The 18,243-nt window shown below is 47.0% G+C and overlaps 3 protein-coding genes across 3 annotated transcripts; 1 reads left to right on the top strand and 2 right to left on the bottom strand.

Moving 5' to 3' along the window:
• The first annotated feature begins 5,866 nt into the window (after window positions 1-5,866).
• Window positions 5,867-8,063, top strand: LOC101763766. The gene has a single exon (XM_004962617.2). The coding sequence runs from the start codon at window positions 5,954-5,956 to the stop codon at window positions 7,760-7,762; it is 1,809 nt and encodes a 602-aa protein (XP_004962674.1). The 5' UTR covers window positions 5,867-5,953; the 3' UTR covers window positions 7,763-8,063.
• A 2,116-nt stretch (window positions 8,064-10,179) lies between these two features.
• On the bottom strand, window positions 10,180-11,737 carry LOC101763364 (protein yippee-like At4g27745). Its single transcript, XM_004962616.3, has 3 exons — window positions 11,602-11,737; window positions 11,322-11,474; window positions 10,180-10,714 (listed from the first exon to the last, which is right to left on the bottom strand). The coding sequence occupies exons 2-3, from the start codon at window positions 11,412-11,414 to the stop codon at window positions 10,487-10,489; spliced, it is 321 nt and encodes a 106-aa protein (XP_004962673.1). The 5' UTR covers window positions 11,415-11,474; window positions 11,602-11,737; the 3' UTR covers window positions 10,180-10,486.
• A 2,499-nt stretch (window positions 11,738-14,236) lies between these two features.
• Window positions 14,237-15,856, bottom strand: LOC101762958. Its single transcript, XM_004962615.4, has 2 exons — window positions 15,073-15,856; window positions 14,237-14,992 (listed from the first exon to the last, which is right to left on the bottom strand). The coding sequence occupies exons 1-2, from the start codon at window positions 15,668-15,670 to the stop codon at window positions 14,601-14,603; spliced, it is 990 nt and encodes a 329-aa protein (XP_004962672.1). The 5' UTR covers window positions 15,671-15,856; the 3' UTR covers window positions 14,237-14,600.
• Window positions 15,857-18,243: the final 2,387 nt, after the last annotated feature.

The raw sequence follows: 18,243 nt of genomic DNA, 5'->3' as shown, positions 1-18,243 counted from the left end.
GTTCAACAAGTTCTGCAGTGCTAAGGTATGAATTTTTGCACGTAGATGGCTTCAGATACTGGAGGAAGTAGCGATGGTGGGGGCGATCGTCGTTCCTCTTGTGGCAAGGGGAAAACCATAGTTGGCCCTCATGATAATCCGAAGAAAATGAGCATGTTGGAGAAAGCAATGTTTCGTTATTTGTAGAAATGTCATGAAAATGCTGTTGCGGCATGTCAGGAACCTCCTTTTGGTGGTTGCTATGCTCCACCGTCAGTCCCGGGTGTTTCACGTCCACTTAGTACTACCATTCCAAGAGGCACAAATAAACCACATTATGAGGCTGGGTCAGCAGAACCTTCGTCTTCACCGCCCAAGAATGCTTAAAGTCCTCCTAGATAATAATTAGTGGATGGCTTGTCGTAGTGTATCATGTTGTTTGGATCTGTAATTTAAATATGTGTATTTCTATCTATATCTAAACTTTCAGCATTATTTGCACTACAAGGTGACATGCTAGGCTTTTAATAATTTTGGACCTTTACCTCTATGCAAAAGTTTGTTTCCTAAATTTTATTCCGGTTACACTATATCATTCATTATTCTAATCCGCAGCGCATGGAGACAATTCATGAGGACACACAAAGGTCCATTCAAAGAAAAACTTACATGGAACACAGACTTCCCGGTATGTATGAAGTCTGCACATTTTGTACATTGTATAAGACGAATATTTCATAACTTATTTTTTCCCCACTGAAGTGTTTAAGACAGGAACCCGGGAATAATCTATGTGGCTACTACATCTGTGAGCACGTGCACAGTTTTATGGGACCCAATGGACTAAAGATGATGCCGCACAACTTTAAAGTACGTAAAATAAAACTATTAATAGTTAATTATTTTCTAGCTCCTTATATTTAATTGTTCATGTAACATTCACATATTTCCAAATTATAGATGTTAAATATTCAACAAGGACTCTTGAAGAAGGAAAGAGTAGCGGCAATATGTGAATGTCTCATTGGATTCCTAATGGACGAGGTGGTAATACCAAGGAGAGTTTTATTACGATGGACGAAATTTAGACGCTCCGAGCAACACCTCGATGGGAAGATTGTAGATATATAGTTTGATTTGTATATATAATACGTGTTAAGATCGATTTGTATAGTATGCTAAGAATTGTATATATATACTAAGAATTGTGTATATATATATAGTAATTGTATAATTACTAATTTCATTCGTTTAAATACTAGTTTGATTTCATTATAAAAAAAGTCTCAAATACTAAAAGTTAACAAAAGGGCTGGGTACGTACGTGATGCATGAAATTACAGGCGTCATGCAGGCGCCTGCATGGCGCGTGCCTGAAATTTAAGTAGGACTTTAGTCCCGGTTGGTCTGTCCCGCGCCTGGCGTGGCAGGCCCTTTAGTCCCGTTTGGTAAAATCAACCGGGAGGCACGGGACAGGCTCTTTACCAATCGGGACTAAAGGGTGGCTTTACTCCCGGTTGAAGGACCCGGGACTAAAGACCTTCTTTTATCTCGATTGGTTTATCCCGGATGGATTTTCGGGAGATATGCACCCTACCAACCGGAACTAATGACGAGTTCTCTACCAGTGTACCCTGATCCTATATTGCAGCCAGCAATGTGCTGGCTTTGCCTTTGCTCGTGCAGAGGTCCCTTTCGATCACAAGGAAGAAGGACCACCGAAGGAGGTGCCACGTAGAGGAAAGGCACAACACTGAAGGCGCGAGGTCGGCATGCAGCTGGGCACCTCACTCTCCGGCCATTCCGGCATGGGTTCCAATTTCATTTCCTATATATCACCAAAAGCTAGCAGCTGTCATCTGCTGCTCAATAATCTACGACGATCGTCTCATCGCGTTGTATAGAGGTCGACGCTTCATTCATCCAAGGGAAAGAAGCTGTACCCTTTCGAGGACATGCAGCCGCGCAATGCAGCCATTAATTATCTTCCGTCATTATCATCGTCATGAACAGAAAGGGGAAAAAAAAAGGTGCATGGACGCAGTATATGTTTGTTTTATTCAACGCCCGACTCCATCCGGCAAGTCCGGGCAAGAAGGAATATACACCCATGACGCCATGTCCGATCCCTATCCTTGGACGACGATTCTCCCTCCAGCCAGTTGATAGTTACATATATAGTCAGAGAAGGAGTAGTCGTTTCAGAAGCTATCGTCGAGTAATCTAGCTGTTATCTGAATCAGACGTACAACTTTCAATGCCGATCGAGCTCGGTAAACCATATGTATATACAACTTGAGCTCTATATCCAAACAAACTGTGACAGACAGAAAGTAAATAATTGTGTCTCGTATCACCAAGAAAACAAATGTATTAAACAATATATTGTAGCAGTTGTTTCAACATATTTATTTAATGTTATACTGGTGGCTTAGCAAGAACAATAATCAAACATCTTTTCTTCTATCTAAAATAAAAGAATTTTGCTGAGTTCTATTGCTATATCCAATTTATAGAATAATTGATATAATAGATATAGTTTAGCAAAATGAAACACACCATGTGCGTCGTATAGTATAAGAAATAGGCTATTAAATAGCTCTAAATGAATTGTGGATAACATATATATTGAAACAGCTGCCATTACTCATATCAAACTCCTTCTGTGACGGGTACCCTAGCACATACTTACAATAAAAAATAATTCATATGCAGCTATGCGCACTTACACTTTATAGTCAACAAGACCCCTAGCACATACTTACAATAAAAAAAAATCATGTGCAGCTGCGCACATACACTTTATAGTCAACAAGAATCAAGCAGAGCGTGATCACTAGGCCAACTAGAAAAAACAAAACTCAACTGAACGTATCAATGCAACTCAATCATGAAATGGACAAAGACTAAACCACGATACGATCAAGCTCATCACTGCGATACATCGGGTCCAGCTTTAGCTTGGGCTCGAGATCGAGTCGGTGGATCAAGATCGCATGACCTGGGCTCGGTAATTCATACAGACATATCATATTTAGCTTTTAATCTATTTATATAGTAGTGCGCCAGATACATGTTGGGCTCAGCCAGTTCATGAAAGCCTAGTTTCGAATTCACATCGGATTCTATCACTATCCTACCGCTAGCTAGTTCCCAATATTAATATGTATAACAACTTAATAACTAAAAACAATACCCACCCGGTCAAACCCATTTTAGAACCGGTTGTGCAACCGGTACTGCTATATCGGTACTAAAAAGGCGCGATCCTTCCTTACCATTCCACCTACACAGCACATGTGATGGATGTAGATATACTTTCCTTTTGAAGTAAACCCATGGAGAGACCTTTAGTACCAGGTCATACCACAATCCGGTATCAAAAGTGACCCTTTAGTACCGGGTGGTGTTATGACTGCTATATCGGTACTAAAAAGGCGTGATCCTTCCTTACCATTCCACCTACACAGCACATGTGATGGATGTAGATATACTTTCCTTTTGAAGTAAACCCATGGAGAGACCTTTAGTACCGGGTCATACCACAATCCGGTATCAAAAGTAACCCTTTAGTACCGGGTGGTGTTATGACCTGGTACTAAAAGTTTTAGGAGCATTAGTACTGGGTCATAACACCAAGGTACCAACCCGGTACGAAAAGGCATCCGAGGATTCCCAATTTTAAACCTGATACTAATGCTAACATCAGTACCGGACAAAAAACAACCAGTACTTAGGTCGAGGACCAATACTTATATTTCTAGTAGTAGTGCATGAGCATCATGCCCCCGTGGTACGCGCAGATCTTGATATAATCTGGCAACCATCAACCAATCGACCGGCCTAAAGACGGTTCATCAAGCAACCAAATTAATCGAAATACACCAGGATATATGCATTCTGATCGATTACTCTACTCAATCAATATGGAAGCGTGCAGCTCCCGTCGCTTTAATCAAGCACATAGCTAGACGTGCGCTAGCGAACTGCAGCCATTAATCTAATCATCTAGCAAATTATATTGCCAAGCTTGATTAGCTGTTTGTCAGGTGCAGGCATTGCATGCGTGGACATTATAGTACTAGTCAAGTGTCCACGGCTGCCGGTCGTCCGTGCCTTCGGACTCGATGTGCACTCTATAGCTTTATCTACTCTGTTGCTGAAGAGTGAGAGGAATTAAGAATGGCGACACACACACACAAACACACACACACATATGTATATGTATATGTATATGTATATGTATATGTATATGTATATCTATATGTATATGTATATGTATATGTATATGTATATGTATATGTATATGTATATGTATATGTATATGTATATGTATATGTATATTCAAGTCCTACCTCATGTCATGTGATTAACATAGTAGCAGCCTTAAAAGTAATACAAGAGACAAGATAAAAAAACCGGCAGAGTTAGCTGACAGAGATGCAAACATAAGAAGTACTCCAAGTCTTCAACCAGCATCGTTTGTACATAAAGGAATATTTATTTCCGATTATGAAGTTCATCCATATATGATGAGTACGTTCATTGCCCTCGTACCAGCATGTGTTCAACAGTTTATAATCGGTACACTGGTATTGTAATTTGCTCAAATTTAAAAATATTTTTTAGTCGTTATACTATATGTACAAGTACGTGCTAACATGTACTGCACAGAAAAATCCCAGTAATAACAATGGACCCTGACTACTGGCTGGTCACCACTAACCACTGAACGCCAGTAGTGCTTTGCATTCTGTTCAGTAGTTTCAGCATTACTTTGTTCAGTATTTTTCTACTTTGTGTAGAATATCATTATAATGTACTTTATATTGTAATAGGTAATTATTCCTCAAATAATCATATATACAACCCAAATGTTGAAAGAAAGAAAACCCCCAAATGTCTTCATCGTATAATGTTAACAAACCCTAAGAATGGCAAAAAAAAAAAAACAGTTCTCCCCCCACACGTCCCTCGAACTGAGAGATTCTACAAGTTGGTTTAAGAATTGCAGCGACAGCGAACCACATGTCCACACGTGATCCGCAAAATCTTCTTCATCCAGCTAAACATCAGCTTGCAGCTGCATGATGAACACTTGGCATATTTTGTAACGCATGCATGATGCATGGATACAACTATACTAGTGATGGTGAAGTCAACCGGCTGCTAGCGAACACGTCGCTTTGAGCAGCCGCATGTAGCTGTCAGATTTGGACTTGCTTGTGCGTATCTCCACTGGTTCCGGAAGATGCACCTGTGTATCCGAATTAAGAATGCCGACAGCAGCGAATCAAATCCCCACAACGCAGCTCTAGTTTAATTAATTTCGGGAGATTTTGTTGTCTCGTCCAACAACTACATACTTCAATACTTGATCATCATCATTACTAGAATGTTTTTCTTCTTTTTTTTTGCAAAAGCATCATCATGTTTTGTAGTTATTTCATAAATTGATAACTTTTATGTGAGTATCTGTGTCTATACTTTGTACTGTGTTTTGAAAAAAAACTTTTGAAGATAGGGTTCATTAACAATATGTAAAGTATAAGTTTTAGCTTTTATGGAATATATAACAGAATTGCATATTACAAAGTTATTTTTCTTCATGATGCATCAAGTGACAGGAATCTTTGTGTGGTTATGTTGCAAATCGACCAAGCCACATCCTAATCGATTTTCCGTGGTTTCTTAATGATTAATTAGTAAGAGGATCATCAACTTAGACACTTGGGATATTTAATTTCCCCAAGATTCAATCTCTGTGCACCAGTCATAGCTGTCATTGTCTGTCCACTGCACACATTTGCATTGCTAGTCAACGACTCCTAGTGGACACGTCCTTATAAGAAGCCCTCACACCACGCCCAGCTAGCGGTGTGCCTCCGTCGTAGCCATCTCCACCTCCACAGACAGAGGAAGGAGGAAGAGGGTAGCTAGAGCCGGAGGCATCGATCTCGGTCGTCGATCAGCCATGGCCGGCGGGGGCGAGGTTTCCATGTGCACGCCGGCGTTCGCGCGGCGGGTGGTGCAGAGCCGGTGGTTCGTGGTGTTCGCCTCGATCGTGGTGATGGCGGCGTCCGGCTCCACCTACATCTTCGCGCTCTACTCTAAGGTGCTCCGCTCCAAGCTGGGCTACAACCAGGAGACCCTCAACAAGCTCTCCTTCTTCAAGGACCTCGGCACCAACGTCGGCATCATCTCCGGCCTCGTCCAGCAGGTGGCCCCCACGTGGGCCGTGCTGCTCATCGGCGCCGGCATGAACCTGGCAGGGTACCTCATGATCTACCTCGCCCTCACGGGCCGCACGGCGGCGCCGCCCGTGTGGCTCATGTGCTTCTACATCTGCTTCGGCGCCAACGCGCTCACCTTCTCAAACACCGGCGCGCTCGTCGCCTGCGTCAAGAACTTCCCGGAGAGCCGCGGCATCGTCATCGGTCTCCTCAAGTCCTTCGTCGGCCTCAGCGGCGCCATCTACACGCAGCTCTACCTCGCCATCTACGGCGACGACGCCGCCTCGCTCGTCCTCCTCGTCGCCTGGCTCCCCGCCGCTTTCAACATCTTCACCGTCTACACCATCCGCGTCCTGCCCTACGCCCGCCGCCGCGCCGACGGCGACGGCAAGGCGTACAACACGCCCTTCTACCACTTCCTCTACCTCTCCATCGCCCTCGCCGCCTACCTCCTCGTCATGATAGTGGTGCAGAAGCAGGTCCGCTTCTCCCACGCCGCCTACATCGTCACCTCCACGGCGCTGCTCATCATCCTCTTCAGCCCCGCCGGCGTCGTCGTCAGGGAGGAGTACAAAGCCGCCTCCCAGCTCGAGGAGTCGCTCCAGCACCCGCCGGCCATCGCCGTCGAGGAGCCAAAGGCGGCGACCGCTACCGAGAAGGACGACGGCGAGGCATCGCCGCCCTTGTGCGCCGGCGGCGGGATGGGCTGCATCACCAACATGTTCAGGCCGCCGGCGCTGGGCGAGGACTACTCCATCATGCAGGCGCTGGTGAGCGTGGAGATGCTGGTGCTCTTCGTCATCTCCGTTTTCGGCATCGGCGGCACGCTGACGGCGATCGACAACATGGCCCAGATCGGGCAGTCCCTGGGCTACCCCGCCAAGAGCATCAACACCTTCGTCTCCCTCATCAGCATCTGGAACTACGCCGGGCGCGCCGGCGCCGGCTACATCTCGGAGTTCCTCCTCGCCCGGTACCGGTTCCCGCGGCCGCTGGCGCTCACCGCCGTGCTCCTCGTCTCCTGCATCGGCCACCTCCTCATCGCCTTCGGCGTGCCGCACGCGCTCTACGCCGCCTCGGTCATCATCGGCTTCTGCTTCGGCGCGCAGTGGCCGCTGCTCTTCGCCATCATCTCCGAGGTCTTCGGCCTCAAGTACTACTCCTCGCTCTTCAACTTCGGCTCCGCCGCCAGCCCCGCCGGAGCCTACGTGCTCAATGTCATCGTCACGGGGCGCATGTACGACGCCGAGGCCACCAGGCAGCACGACGGCGTCGCGGCCGTCGGGGACAAGATCTGCAAGGGGGTGGTGTGCTTCAAGAGACCCTTCCTCATCATCACCGCCGTTACCTTCGCCGGAGCGATCGTGTCGCTGGTGCTGGTGTGGAGGACCAGGAACTTCTACAGGGGGGACATCTACGCCAAGTTCAAGGTGGCACCGGTGGCGAACGCCGATGGGAACAGCGACGGCGGCGTCGAGATGGCAGAGGCGAGCTCATCGGAGGAGAAGAGCAAGAAGAAGAAAGAGGTGGTCAATGAGGACTTGTACTAGATTCAATGCTTCACTGTAATTGAGTATAGTTGTGTTTGGAGGAGAGAACAGGGAGTTGAAAACTGCACGTGTAATTGTGAATGTATGACCATACCACCTGTGTTTTTATCCGTAGCCTGTTTGCATAGGGGGGTTTGATGCTAAAAACTGTTCATGTAATCCCTCTCCTCCGAACACCATCTAATCAAGGGCCTGTTTGGAACGCGCGAATTTTACTTGAAAAAAAAACTTGTATAACAACTTGGTTGTGTAGGAAGATTGTATCCATGTTAAAGGAAGATAGTTTGTATTTGTACCACAATTATGTCTCTCTTTCCATCTGTTGAGTTGTACTGCACTTGATCTGATAGGGTTGCAACTAACTGCCGTACCCTTCACTGTACAACCTGAGGTAGGTACTGAAATGACCGACTACATGTGCTGTGAGGTCATGATGCCCTGAGTGCTAACGAACTACTGGTCAATGGTCGTCTAAGAACAATGGCTGCTGTCATAGTGTTTCGAAATTTATATTGCCAGTAGCACTTGGGCATGTGATTGCAAATTAAATAATCTGTTACGACTGGAATGATTTTTGTAGTCTAGAATGCAATAATGCAATCGTTTCAGCTTCACTACTGTGCTGTGAGTGTAATAATGTGTATCCAGTGTCTTTCTTAAAATTCTGGAACTACGGACTTTGTCTACCTGCACATGCTGTTCGGTCAATTTCATGATGTCCATACGGACAAACCTGTAAGCATCACCAGGCACCAGAATTCGGACCTACATATAGTGGTCACTTTCATCTTCTGTACCAGTATTTCACACCTAAACCATGTCAGACTCGAAGAGATCCACCGTAGATGATACTCCAGAAACACTCCATTTAGCCACGATTTGGTCAGGCTGCACATCCAGCTGCATCCCAAATCACTTTGCCTTAAATTTGGGCAACTATCAAGACTCAGCAGTACCTGAAAAGCCTCACGAACCAACAATCAGATCAAGGATTTTTCTTCGCATGACAGCTGACCAACAGACTAATATGCAAGTTTGACTTGTGATAACAAAGAGACAGCGAAACTTGAGGTTTTCTAACCGGAATTCGGATCCAACCTAATCCAATTGTAGGTTTGAACACTAAAGCAAGATCCATTTGCTACGCATTATCAAAAGAGGTCATCCCCAGCTCTGAATATTTTCAACCTGCCTACATAGGCAGCAAGTGTAAGTCAACAGAGTTAGTAATATGATGCAAAAGAAGTAACTAGGTTTGATTAGTCTACTTTAGACAATAGAAATATTACAGCTGGAAACAATTTGTTAAACAAATGTATCATACACAATCTCCATCATTAACCAGCGAATCCCAACTGCAACGGGTAAAATCAACATAGAAATTTAGAGAGAAAGACATGCATAACAACTGCAGTGTCTCATGCGAATCCCGACTGCAACGAGTAAAATCAACATAGAAATTCAGATAGAAAGACATGCATAACAACTGCAGTGTCTCATTCATCACAGTTCCTTTCCTATAAATGGTTTGCATACTAATCTGATATCAGTTCCATGTCAACTACAGCCATCTTCTTTTCAGTTTTCAGGAAACCATAGGTATCTTTATTGTGTTCCAACAAAACTGAGAAAAGAACTAGCCATTAATATCTCATCATGCCTGATAATACCCAAAGACAATTCCCACGCAACATTCTCCCACAAGACGAAGATTGTAAAGATTATTTTTAGACCACAAGTTAAACAAAATCGGTGGCCATGGTTCAGGAACAAATAAACACAGCAGTATTTATCCACAGAAACAAAAAGGAACAATTGTGACACTTCACAGATGTCACCAAGAACATCAGGCCACACAATTGGAACCCGGGGACTATAAACAAGAGCGTGATGCAAATTTCTACTTGAAATAACCAAGAAACAGCTAAAGCAAGATTTTTGAAGCTGAATCTAAGTGGAAAGATAAAAGGGTCATAAGTTTAAACATGAACCCTGATCCCTTTGCAATGCATTACAATTTTACAAGAACAGGTCATCCCCAACTCTGCAGATTTGCAACTTGCCCATGTAGTGCAGGTCAAAGCAGTTAGTAAAAGAATGACTAATGATGAAAAATAAGTAACCATGCTTGAGTAGTCCACTTCTGTTAATAAGTAGATCAAATGCAAGACCAATTCCTTAACCAAACGTATCAAATACAAGCTCCCTTATTAAAGAATAGAGTCCGACTGACATGAGTAACATCAATACACCATTTTGCAGAGAAAGACATGCAGAACAATAAGGAACTGAGAATACGACAGTGGGCCTCTTGTACGAATGTTTCATTTGCTAATATAAAATTAGTTCCATGTCGACTAAGCTATACCCTTTTCAAGGAACCATAGTTGCTTATTATGTTCTTACAGACATGAACATTGAATTGAACATTGATATTCCATTAACCTGATAAGACCCAACAACAATTCCACAACATTACCATCCAGGACAAAGAATGTAAAATTTACTTGAGGACCCACTAAGTTAAGCACATTAGAGGCCATGATTCCATAACAAATAACCAGAAGCTGTATCTTATCCACACAAACGAACAGGAATAAGTGTGCTTTACATTAGGATTGGACCCCCATGGAGAACAGCTATTTACAAGGATCCAAACATTTAAAAACACACATAATGACCATATTATCTTCAGCAAACATTTGGTGCGCCAAATCTTTGATATTACCAGTTCTCTTTGACAATCTTTGCCTTTTCAAATATGAATTTTCCTTCTTTGTATTTCTGTGACTCCTCGTACGCTCTCTCATACTTCCAGCCCAGCACCTCTCGGCAATCATTACAGTAGATATCAGCAACCGTGTGTAGCCCTGTCATAAGCTGCCTATCCTCCTTTGCCCCCACAACTACGTTCATGGCGTGAGAGAACAGAAAGGCGCGGCCATTCCGCCCCTAATGAAATAGAAAAAAGGAAGAAGGTGTCATCCTCCAAGCACTAGTAGAAGTCCCAATTGACGCAATCTAATAAGGACTTTCAGGCCCAAATGATACTCTGCTTATAAACAGTTTCAGCCACTGTAATAGAGATCACTAGTTTTAGATTGTGCTTTTAGCACCGTAGCAACAAATAAGAGTGCATCTCAATAAGTGATTGAAAGTACAGCCATGTAGTCATGATTCATGAAGCCAGATAGTAGGATTTAGAAAGACAAAGATACGCAAACCATAAGATACCAACATTGCAGACCTCAAACCATTTCATTTCTGTACCAAATTGCAGAAGCAAGAGAGCAATTAGAAGTATTCACGCTTTCCCCAACTATTGCCTATCATCCATTTGCTGAAAAAAAAATTGCTGAAGCTGAAAACCACAAATCTATCAGGCCCACCACAATTTGTCGATCCACACCCACTAAACAAACAGGATTCGATTCTCGGAGCGAACAAAGGTCTTAACTCCTAGGATGGATAGATAAGCACATAATCGCTGAGATGGTGACTCCTACGAACAAGCAACTCAACCGGAAGTGTAGGGGAAGGTGATTCACGGGGTTTGGACCTGGAAAGCCTTGGAGATGATGTCGTCGTGGAGGCAGACGTGGTTCCGGCAGTTACAGCAGCTGTAGACGCGCGGGCCCACCAGCTCCGCCATCGGCCGACGGCCTGACGCCGCCCCGCGCGGACCTCACCCGAGCACCAGACCCGACCAATCCTGCGATAGCAGAAACCAAAATTCAGACAGGGATCCAGCCCAGCGAGAACCCTCGGGCCCCGAATCGAAGCGGGAATCCAGAGATTGGCGGGTAAACGCGCGGGGGAGAGGGAGTGAGGGCACTCACCGACGCGGCCTGCGGCGTCGGCGGGGGCGCGGAGACGGTGGGGAGAGCGGCGGGGAAGGGGGATTAGAGAGAGACAGGGGAGGGGGGCGGCGGGATGGGTTCACAAGTGAGAACAGACAAATGGGGGATTAGGAAAGAGGCCAAAGCATGATTCTCCTCACGAAATAATTATGGTTATGGCTGAATTATTAGGGTGGTTCTGGGCCTGGAAAGGCCGGTTCTAAGAAGGACAAGCCCAAAGCCCGTAGTGGCTCCGGCATGGGCAGGAAACTGGAAAAAGGCCGAGAATGTGTAAAAGTAGCTGCTCCTGTGTCGTCTATAGGAATGAGAACTTTTGACAGTTTCATCATCCTTTTAAAGGCTAGGTACTATTTTGGCACATAGATTCTTCAAGGAAAACATCTTTTTTGCACGCCATGCCACGACATTTCACAGCAAATAGATCCTCGAGACGGGCGGGCTAAGCAAATGTGGTCCACCGCCGTCCGTTATTGATCCCTTTAATATTTCTTGGGTGGTTGTTGTATTTTTGTCGTTTCCGTTGGATTCAAGAAATCCTCCTGCGGGGTCGTGTAGCGAGTCAGACGAGTATGCGTGCTGCTAGAGGTGACGCCGCAGAAGTGCCGGGGAGAGTGGAGAGGAGAAGCACGCGGCTTGATCGTCCCATTTCCAAGAAGGCGATGCGGTGCGCAGCGCACGGAGGGATCGTCGGACGCAGCGAGCGACAAGGATAAGAGCACTCCAAACGCTCCTTTAAAATTATCCTAAAATCTTATTTACAAAAAACTTACCTCTAACAGCTCCTCATCTTTCCTGTAGACGTAAAAAACACCTCTATCACCCCGCATGTATGCGGGAGTCCGATCCTTCCCCATTCCTCCCGAACCGCTCGTCCTCAAAATTTCCGATTCTTAGATTCTAGCGCACTGAACAAAAAATCCTCCCTTTCCTTCACAACACATCGCCATTGCTCACCTCACCTGGGCACCGACGGGCAAGACAAATCCCCTCCACGGGGTTGCCAGCGAGCTCCCGCCGCTGCCTCACCCTTCTTGATTGTTTCCGCTGTGAGGAGCTCCCCTTCCCTGCGGGACCCACCTCTCCAGTCCCGGCTGAGTCGTCTCCGCTTCAGCAACGGCGCGCTTGCTGGGGAGGTGCCTCGTGGTGCAGCAGCGCTCGGAGCGTGGCTTCTTCTAGGAGCGACCGCTGCCATCATCGAGGCGCCCTGAGATGGTGGTGTGGAGGGAGCGGATCTTTGCGGCGCGAGCCGCCGCGAAGCGCCGCACCTCGAGCTGCCACGGCGGTGGCGGGACAACGGCCATTGGACGGGAGGGTCCACGTGCTAACGTGGTCAGTTTCGAAGTATTGAGGATTTATTATTGGGGATGTTGTGGGATGACATGATTTTGAAAGAATAGTAGAGCTCTCGATATATAATTTTGAGGAGGTTTTTTTTTAAGACTGTTGAAGTTGCGCGCGGGCACCAAACCGCACGGATTTTCGGAGGTGGGACCCGTCCCGTTCCCGTGGTTCTCTTCGTCCTCCACGTATAGAAACGAAAAGAAATACAGCGCGCACGTACGCCTCCGGCCTCCCTCTCAGTTCAACGGCGGACGCACACCTGTGATTTAGTTCGGTTAAGGCATCGTTGTTTTTTTTTATTCGAATGGGCAAAAAAAAGAGGAAGAATGATGGCGGTCGCTCCGACGTCGCCCTCGCCCGAGATGCTCTGCCCGCCCGCCAGGACGCACGGAACGGAACGGGACGGGACATCCTCCTCACATAACGGACGGAAGCAGAGCAGAGGACGCGGTGGCCGGTACAGCGTACTCTGCTCCTAGCTCGCGAGCCGTCGCTGCCGTCCGTGGTCGCCGACTCGCCGATCGTCGGCTGGTCGATCACGGGTCAAGGGGCGACGGACGGCAAGTGCTACTGACCGGCGAGTACAGTGGCTGGCTGCTGGCCTGCTGCTGCCGCGTCCCGCCCGTGGCACCGTACAGTACTCGCGCGTGCACTGTGCCGTCCATGCCTGCTTTGCACATCGCAACTTTTCCTTCATTTTCCTTCTACTTGTCTAGTCGAAGAATTTTCTTTTTTGAACACTTGTATTTTTTTGACAAAAAATAAAAATCACGAAATTCGACATAGTTCGCGCCTTGGCTACATGAAGAGTGACAATCTGTAGTTGTTGCATTTGTGCCTGCACGTGTGACATCCGTGCGACCGTACATCCGAGCTAGTAAGATGTGCAAAGGTGGCTATGCATGCCTAGCAGCGCACGGTTCATGTCAGCCAATATGCTTTGCCACCGAATGAATGAACAGAGCCGATAAATTTTCGCAAAAAAAAAAACAGAGCCGATAAACCCAAGACAAAGCGCATGCCCATCGTGGCCATCTGGCCGCCCGCAACGCATTGTTTTGTCGCACGTGCGGTGCACTGCATGCTAGTGTACAAAGCTGCACGTACGTACGGACGCGCATAGAATTCAAATTCGTCCCGACCGAGAAAATACAGCTCAATTTACGAAGGCATATATACTAATTATAGACATCATCTCCTGACATGCCCAGCAGAGAACATCTGAATTCATCCATATCTCCCATACATCCTGCACTGCTTGCATTCAGTAATCTTAAAAGACACACACATGTTCAATGCTCATTATAGTTAAAAAGAGCTAGGATCTCTGTTCTTATCTCTCGGTTAATAACACAATCTCACCGTGCATGTTAACCACCATATACTTACAAGCTCCGTTAGTCTTAGCATGCGTGCCAAGCCCTGTCACGCCAACAACCAAAAAGGGTAGCTAGCCAGGCCCTATCACAGGCAATTAGCACAAAATAAACCCAAACCTACACGCGCCTGCCCTCGTCAACCAAGAAACCCGCCACGCCACCATCAATCACCCATAGAATACGCGCACACGTCGACGCCCGGGATACGTACATCACCCCACCAGAAACCCAACAACGGAGGTCGCCGTCGCCGCCGTGTTAGCCGCACACCCATGGTTGGTCCATCCTCATCGTCATCATCAGCTCCGCCGCCGCCTCCTCCGTCATCGCGTCCAGCACCGCCGCCGCGATGTCGGCGGCGATGTCCTCACGCTCCGGCCCCACGTGCTCGGGACGGACCCTCGCGCCGGCCAGCTCGGACGATACGAGCGCGGTCGCCGTGGCGAGGTCTCTCTCGAACGGAAGCGTGTCTTCCCGTCGCGCATGACTGTTGTTCTTCTTCCGGAATCGGCGTGGAGTCGTCGTCGGCGTTGAGCCGCCGCCGCCGTCTTTGGAACTGTTTCTGAACTGTTTGGCGTTGGCGAGGAGGGACAGCAGCGTGGTGGGTGTGCAGGCTGCCTCGAGGAGCTCGCTGAAGAGGACGAAGGCTTCTGCATGCCGGTGGTTGCAATTAATGGCGCGTCAGACTTTGAGCTCTCTACGGGTGCGAAAGAGATGGATGCTTGCTTACTCTGCGCGTGCGGCGGCGGCGGCAAGTGCTCGAACAGGCGCCGCTCCAGCACGGATACCGGGCTCAGCTGCTTCTTCGACGACTCGTCCTCGTCCTCGTCCTCGCCATCGTCTTCTTCCTCGCGCTCCTCGTCAACCTCCGTGCGGTGGTGGCATTCGACGGCGCTGGGGGAAGCCGGGACACCGGCGTTCGCGGAACGTACCGGCGTGGTCCGCTTCACGTCGGCATCGGGGCGGCGCCAGCCAATAGCGGCCGGTCGCTGCTGCCGCTTCTTCTTGGCCGCCGCCGCAGCAGGCGCAGTCGTCGTCGCGCCGCTGAGGATCTTGGAGAGGAGCAGCCTGAGCACGCCGCGGCCCTTCTTGCGCCTCGCCGCCGGCCGTCTCAGCAACCTGCCGCCGGTGCTGCGGGCCCTCGGCCAGCACGTCGAGCAGACGCTGGCGCCGCCGCCGCACGAGGCCGCGTCGAGGAAGGCGGGGGAGCAGCCCTTCTCGAGGAGGTAGAGGTCGAGGTAGAATGGCTCCTGCTGCTCCCCCAGCAGCTCCGACAGGCGGCGGCGGCTGCTGCTCCCGGACGGCGACGGCGAGTGGTGGTGGGCCATGGGGCCGGCCGGGTGGGGGGAGGAGGAAGCGTTGGACGAGGCGAGACGGAAGAGTGAAGAGACGTGTGGAACAGCTGGGGCCTGGGGGGCACAGCATATATTCGACGTGGGATGGAAGAGAGAAGCCTGGGGGAAAGAACTTTAGAACGGAGTCATCATTTCTTAATAAAGCTTCAGGCCCGGTTTAGATCAGCAGAGATCAGGGATCCTGCATCGAAATGTTTAGATACTAATTATAAGTATTAAATGTAAACTATTTACAAAATCCGTAGCGAGACGAATCTATTAAACCTAATTAATTCATCATTAGTAAATGTTTATTGTAGCAGCATATTGTCAAATTATTAATAGATTCGTCTCGCCGTTTAGCCTCCATCAGTGCAATTAGTTTTATAATTAACTCATATTTAATCCTCCTAATTAGCCTCCGAATATTCGATGTGACACGGACTAAACTTTAGCTCGAGGAACAGCAGCTTTGGGATCAAGCTTTTATGATCTTTAACCCAGATTATGTAACAATTTCACGAGTCGACTCTAGTTTTTACCAGCTTTGTGATTGCAGAATGACCAAACTTTATATTAGAGTTTACTGAAAATTACTCGCCATTACCACCATTCATCTGTCCTGCATCCCAGCTGACATTATAGACTATATTGATATCTCAAAGCAATAATCCAACTCCTAGCTTTTACTATGTATGGATCCAAACAGTCTCAGTTTTAATTATAATCTGGTACTTAAATGCGCAAAGTGCAAAGCCATTTTTTTATGATTTCTAGCTAATAATACCGAAATCCGCTAAAAACCAACATGTACTAAATTTCGCGAAAGACCTTCGACAATTAACAATTGCAGCAAGATATTTAATTTGGAACCTTTCGAAAGATAATGCATTCGAGATGGTGATGCTTAGCTTAAAGATAACGAACATGTGGCATTGTCTAGAGCTTTTCTAGAAACCACAACGAAAGGTGGTGCTTGATGATACGTTGATCGCACTTTAAAGTTCGCACGAAGACGTCCAGGAGGCAAAGGGAAGGACCGAAGTAGGAAGCAACAAATGTGAGGGAAAAAAAAAAGACTCCTGCTCTCCGAGAGGATGGGACCACTACTGGTGAAGTGTTGCGCCCAAAAAAATTTGGAAAAAAAATATAACGAACGGGTCCCGCACATGCGCATTGTCCCAAGTGACAAGTCACGCGAATTTCACGCGTAATATGCGTGTGCGTGGTCCGTAGGATTCAAACCGATGACCTCAAGCTTCGCACTTGAGTTAGATATGCTTTACTTTTAAAATAACATGTGACATTTAGGCCTCTCCACAAGGTACTGGTGTTATTGTCCGGTACTAAATGGTCGAGGCCTTTTTAGTACCGGGCGATAACACCGACCGGCACTAAATGGTGATTTAGTACCGGTTGATGTTATTGCCCGGTACTAAAAGGTCTTTGAGAATAAAAATTTCTACCCGGTACTAATTTCGCACGTTAGTACTCAAGGACGAATTCTCATTTTTCTAGTAATAGACCCCAGAGAGGAGAACCGGTTCTATGTGACCTATAATTGTTTATACGGACCTGAGTTTAGAGTAGTTACGAATTGAAAAGCAACCCAGAAACCATACTGCACGGCCTATTTGAACCTCGTAGTTTAGTTTTGAGAGCAGAAAACTACACCATCCGTTCCAAATTATAGGTCATTTTGCATTTTTAGTTCATAAATATTATTATGCACTGCATAATAATATTTATGAATCTAGAAGGTTAAAACGACCTACAATTTGGAACGGAGGGAGCATATAATTTTAGAAGCTAAAGACGTATATTTTGATATCGTAGTTTTAAGAAACCATGGTGTCGGTGATTTATACCGGCCATCTACCAAGGGGTACCCGAGGTAGCAGAATGTGTAGCGGGGGATCGCTGGACCTGGAACTTGAAGGTAAAAGCGAGGACACAAGACACAGATTTATACAGGTTCGGGCCGCTAGAGTAGCGTAATACCCTACGTCCTGTTTAGGGGTGTTTGTATATTGCGCCCTGCGCTTGGGTGTTGAGGTGTGACTTGCCGAGCTAGGTACCCCTGCCCTCCTTTATATACTCCAGGGGGCAGAGTACTAGTCGGATTACAAGGAGGAGTCCTACTAGGATTACACGGGATGAGTCTTAGTAGGATTACAGGGGAATCCTAGTAGGAGTTTGACTTCTTCCTTCCTTGTGGATACTGGGGATGTATCCCCGACAAGCCCCCGAGCGCTTCATAGTCGAATGCAGCAGTCTTCGAGTAGTTTTGAGATATTCGCCGAGTAGTCTTGGTGCTCTTCGAGTACTTTGTCAGGCTGAATCTTTCAATGCTTCTCAAAGCTGCCATGAGGCTATGGTGTGCTCAAAGTCTTGATCAACATGATATTGTAGTCTTCATGTATGGAGGGCGGCGAAAGTCGCACTCCATATGGAGTAGCCCCCGAGCCTTAGGTTGAATCACAGAATCAGGTTGAGGGTCAAAATCTTGAATCTTCTTCTTTCAGCTTGAAAAAAGTCTTGGGTGTAGCTTATCAGCCCCCGAGCCT

The sequence above is a fragment of the Setaria italica genome, chromosome III (assembly GCF_000263155.2).
Source record: "Setaria italica strain Yugu1 chromosome III, Setaria_italica_v2.0, whole genome shotgun sequence".
NCBI lineage: Eukaryota > Viridiplantae > Streptophyta > Magnoliopsida > Poales > Poaceae > Setaria > Setaria italica.
Note: the sequence above shows the minus strand (reverse complement) of the source record. Positions and strands in the feature narration are given on the sequence as shown.

Bases quoted from the DNA above. Each gene is read 5' to 3' on its own strand.
- LOC101763364 (XM_004962616.3), bottom strand. From the start codon at position 11,414: ATGGCGGAGCTGGTGGGCCCGCGCGTCTACAGCTGCTGTAACTGCCGG. The intron at 10,715-11,321 runs GTCCAAACCCCG...CTATTTCATTAG, and splicing joins TCATCTCCAAGGCTTTCCAG to GGGCGGAATGGCCGCGCCTT.
- LOC101762958 (XM_004962615.4), bottom strand. From the start codon at position 15,670: ATGGCCCACCACCACTCGCCGTCGCCGTCCGGGAGCAGCAGCCGCCGC. The intron at 14,993-15,072 runs GTAAGCAAGCAT...ACCGGCATGCAG, and splicing joins GCCGCCGCCGCACGCGCAGA to AAGCCTTCGTCCTCTTCAGC.
- LOC101763766 (XM_004962617.2), top strand. From the start codon at position 5,954: ATGGCCGGCGGGGGCGAGGTTTCCATGTGCACGCCGGCGTTCGCGCGG.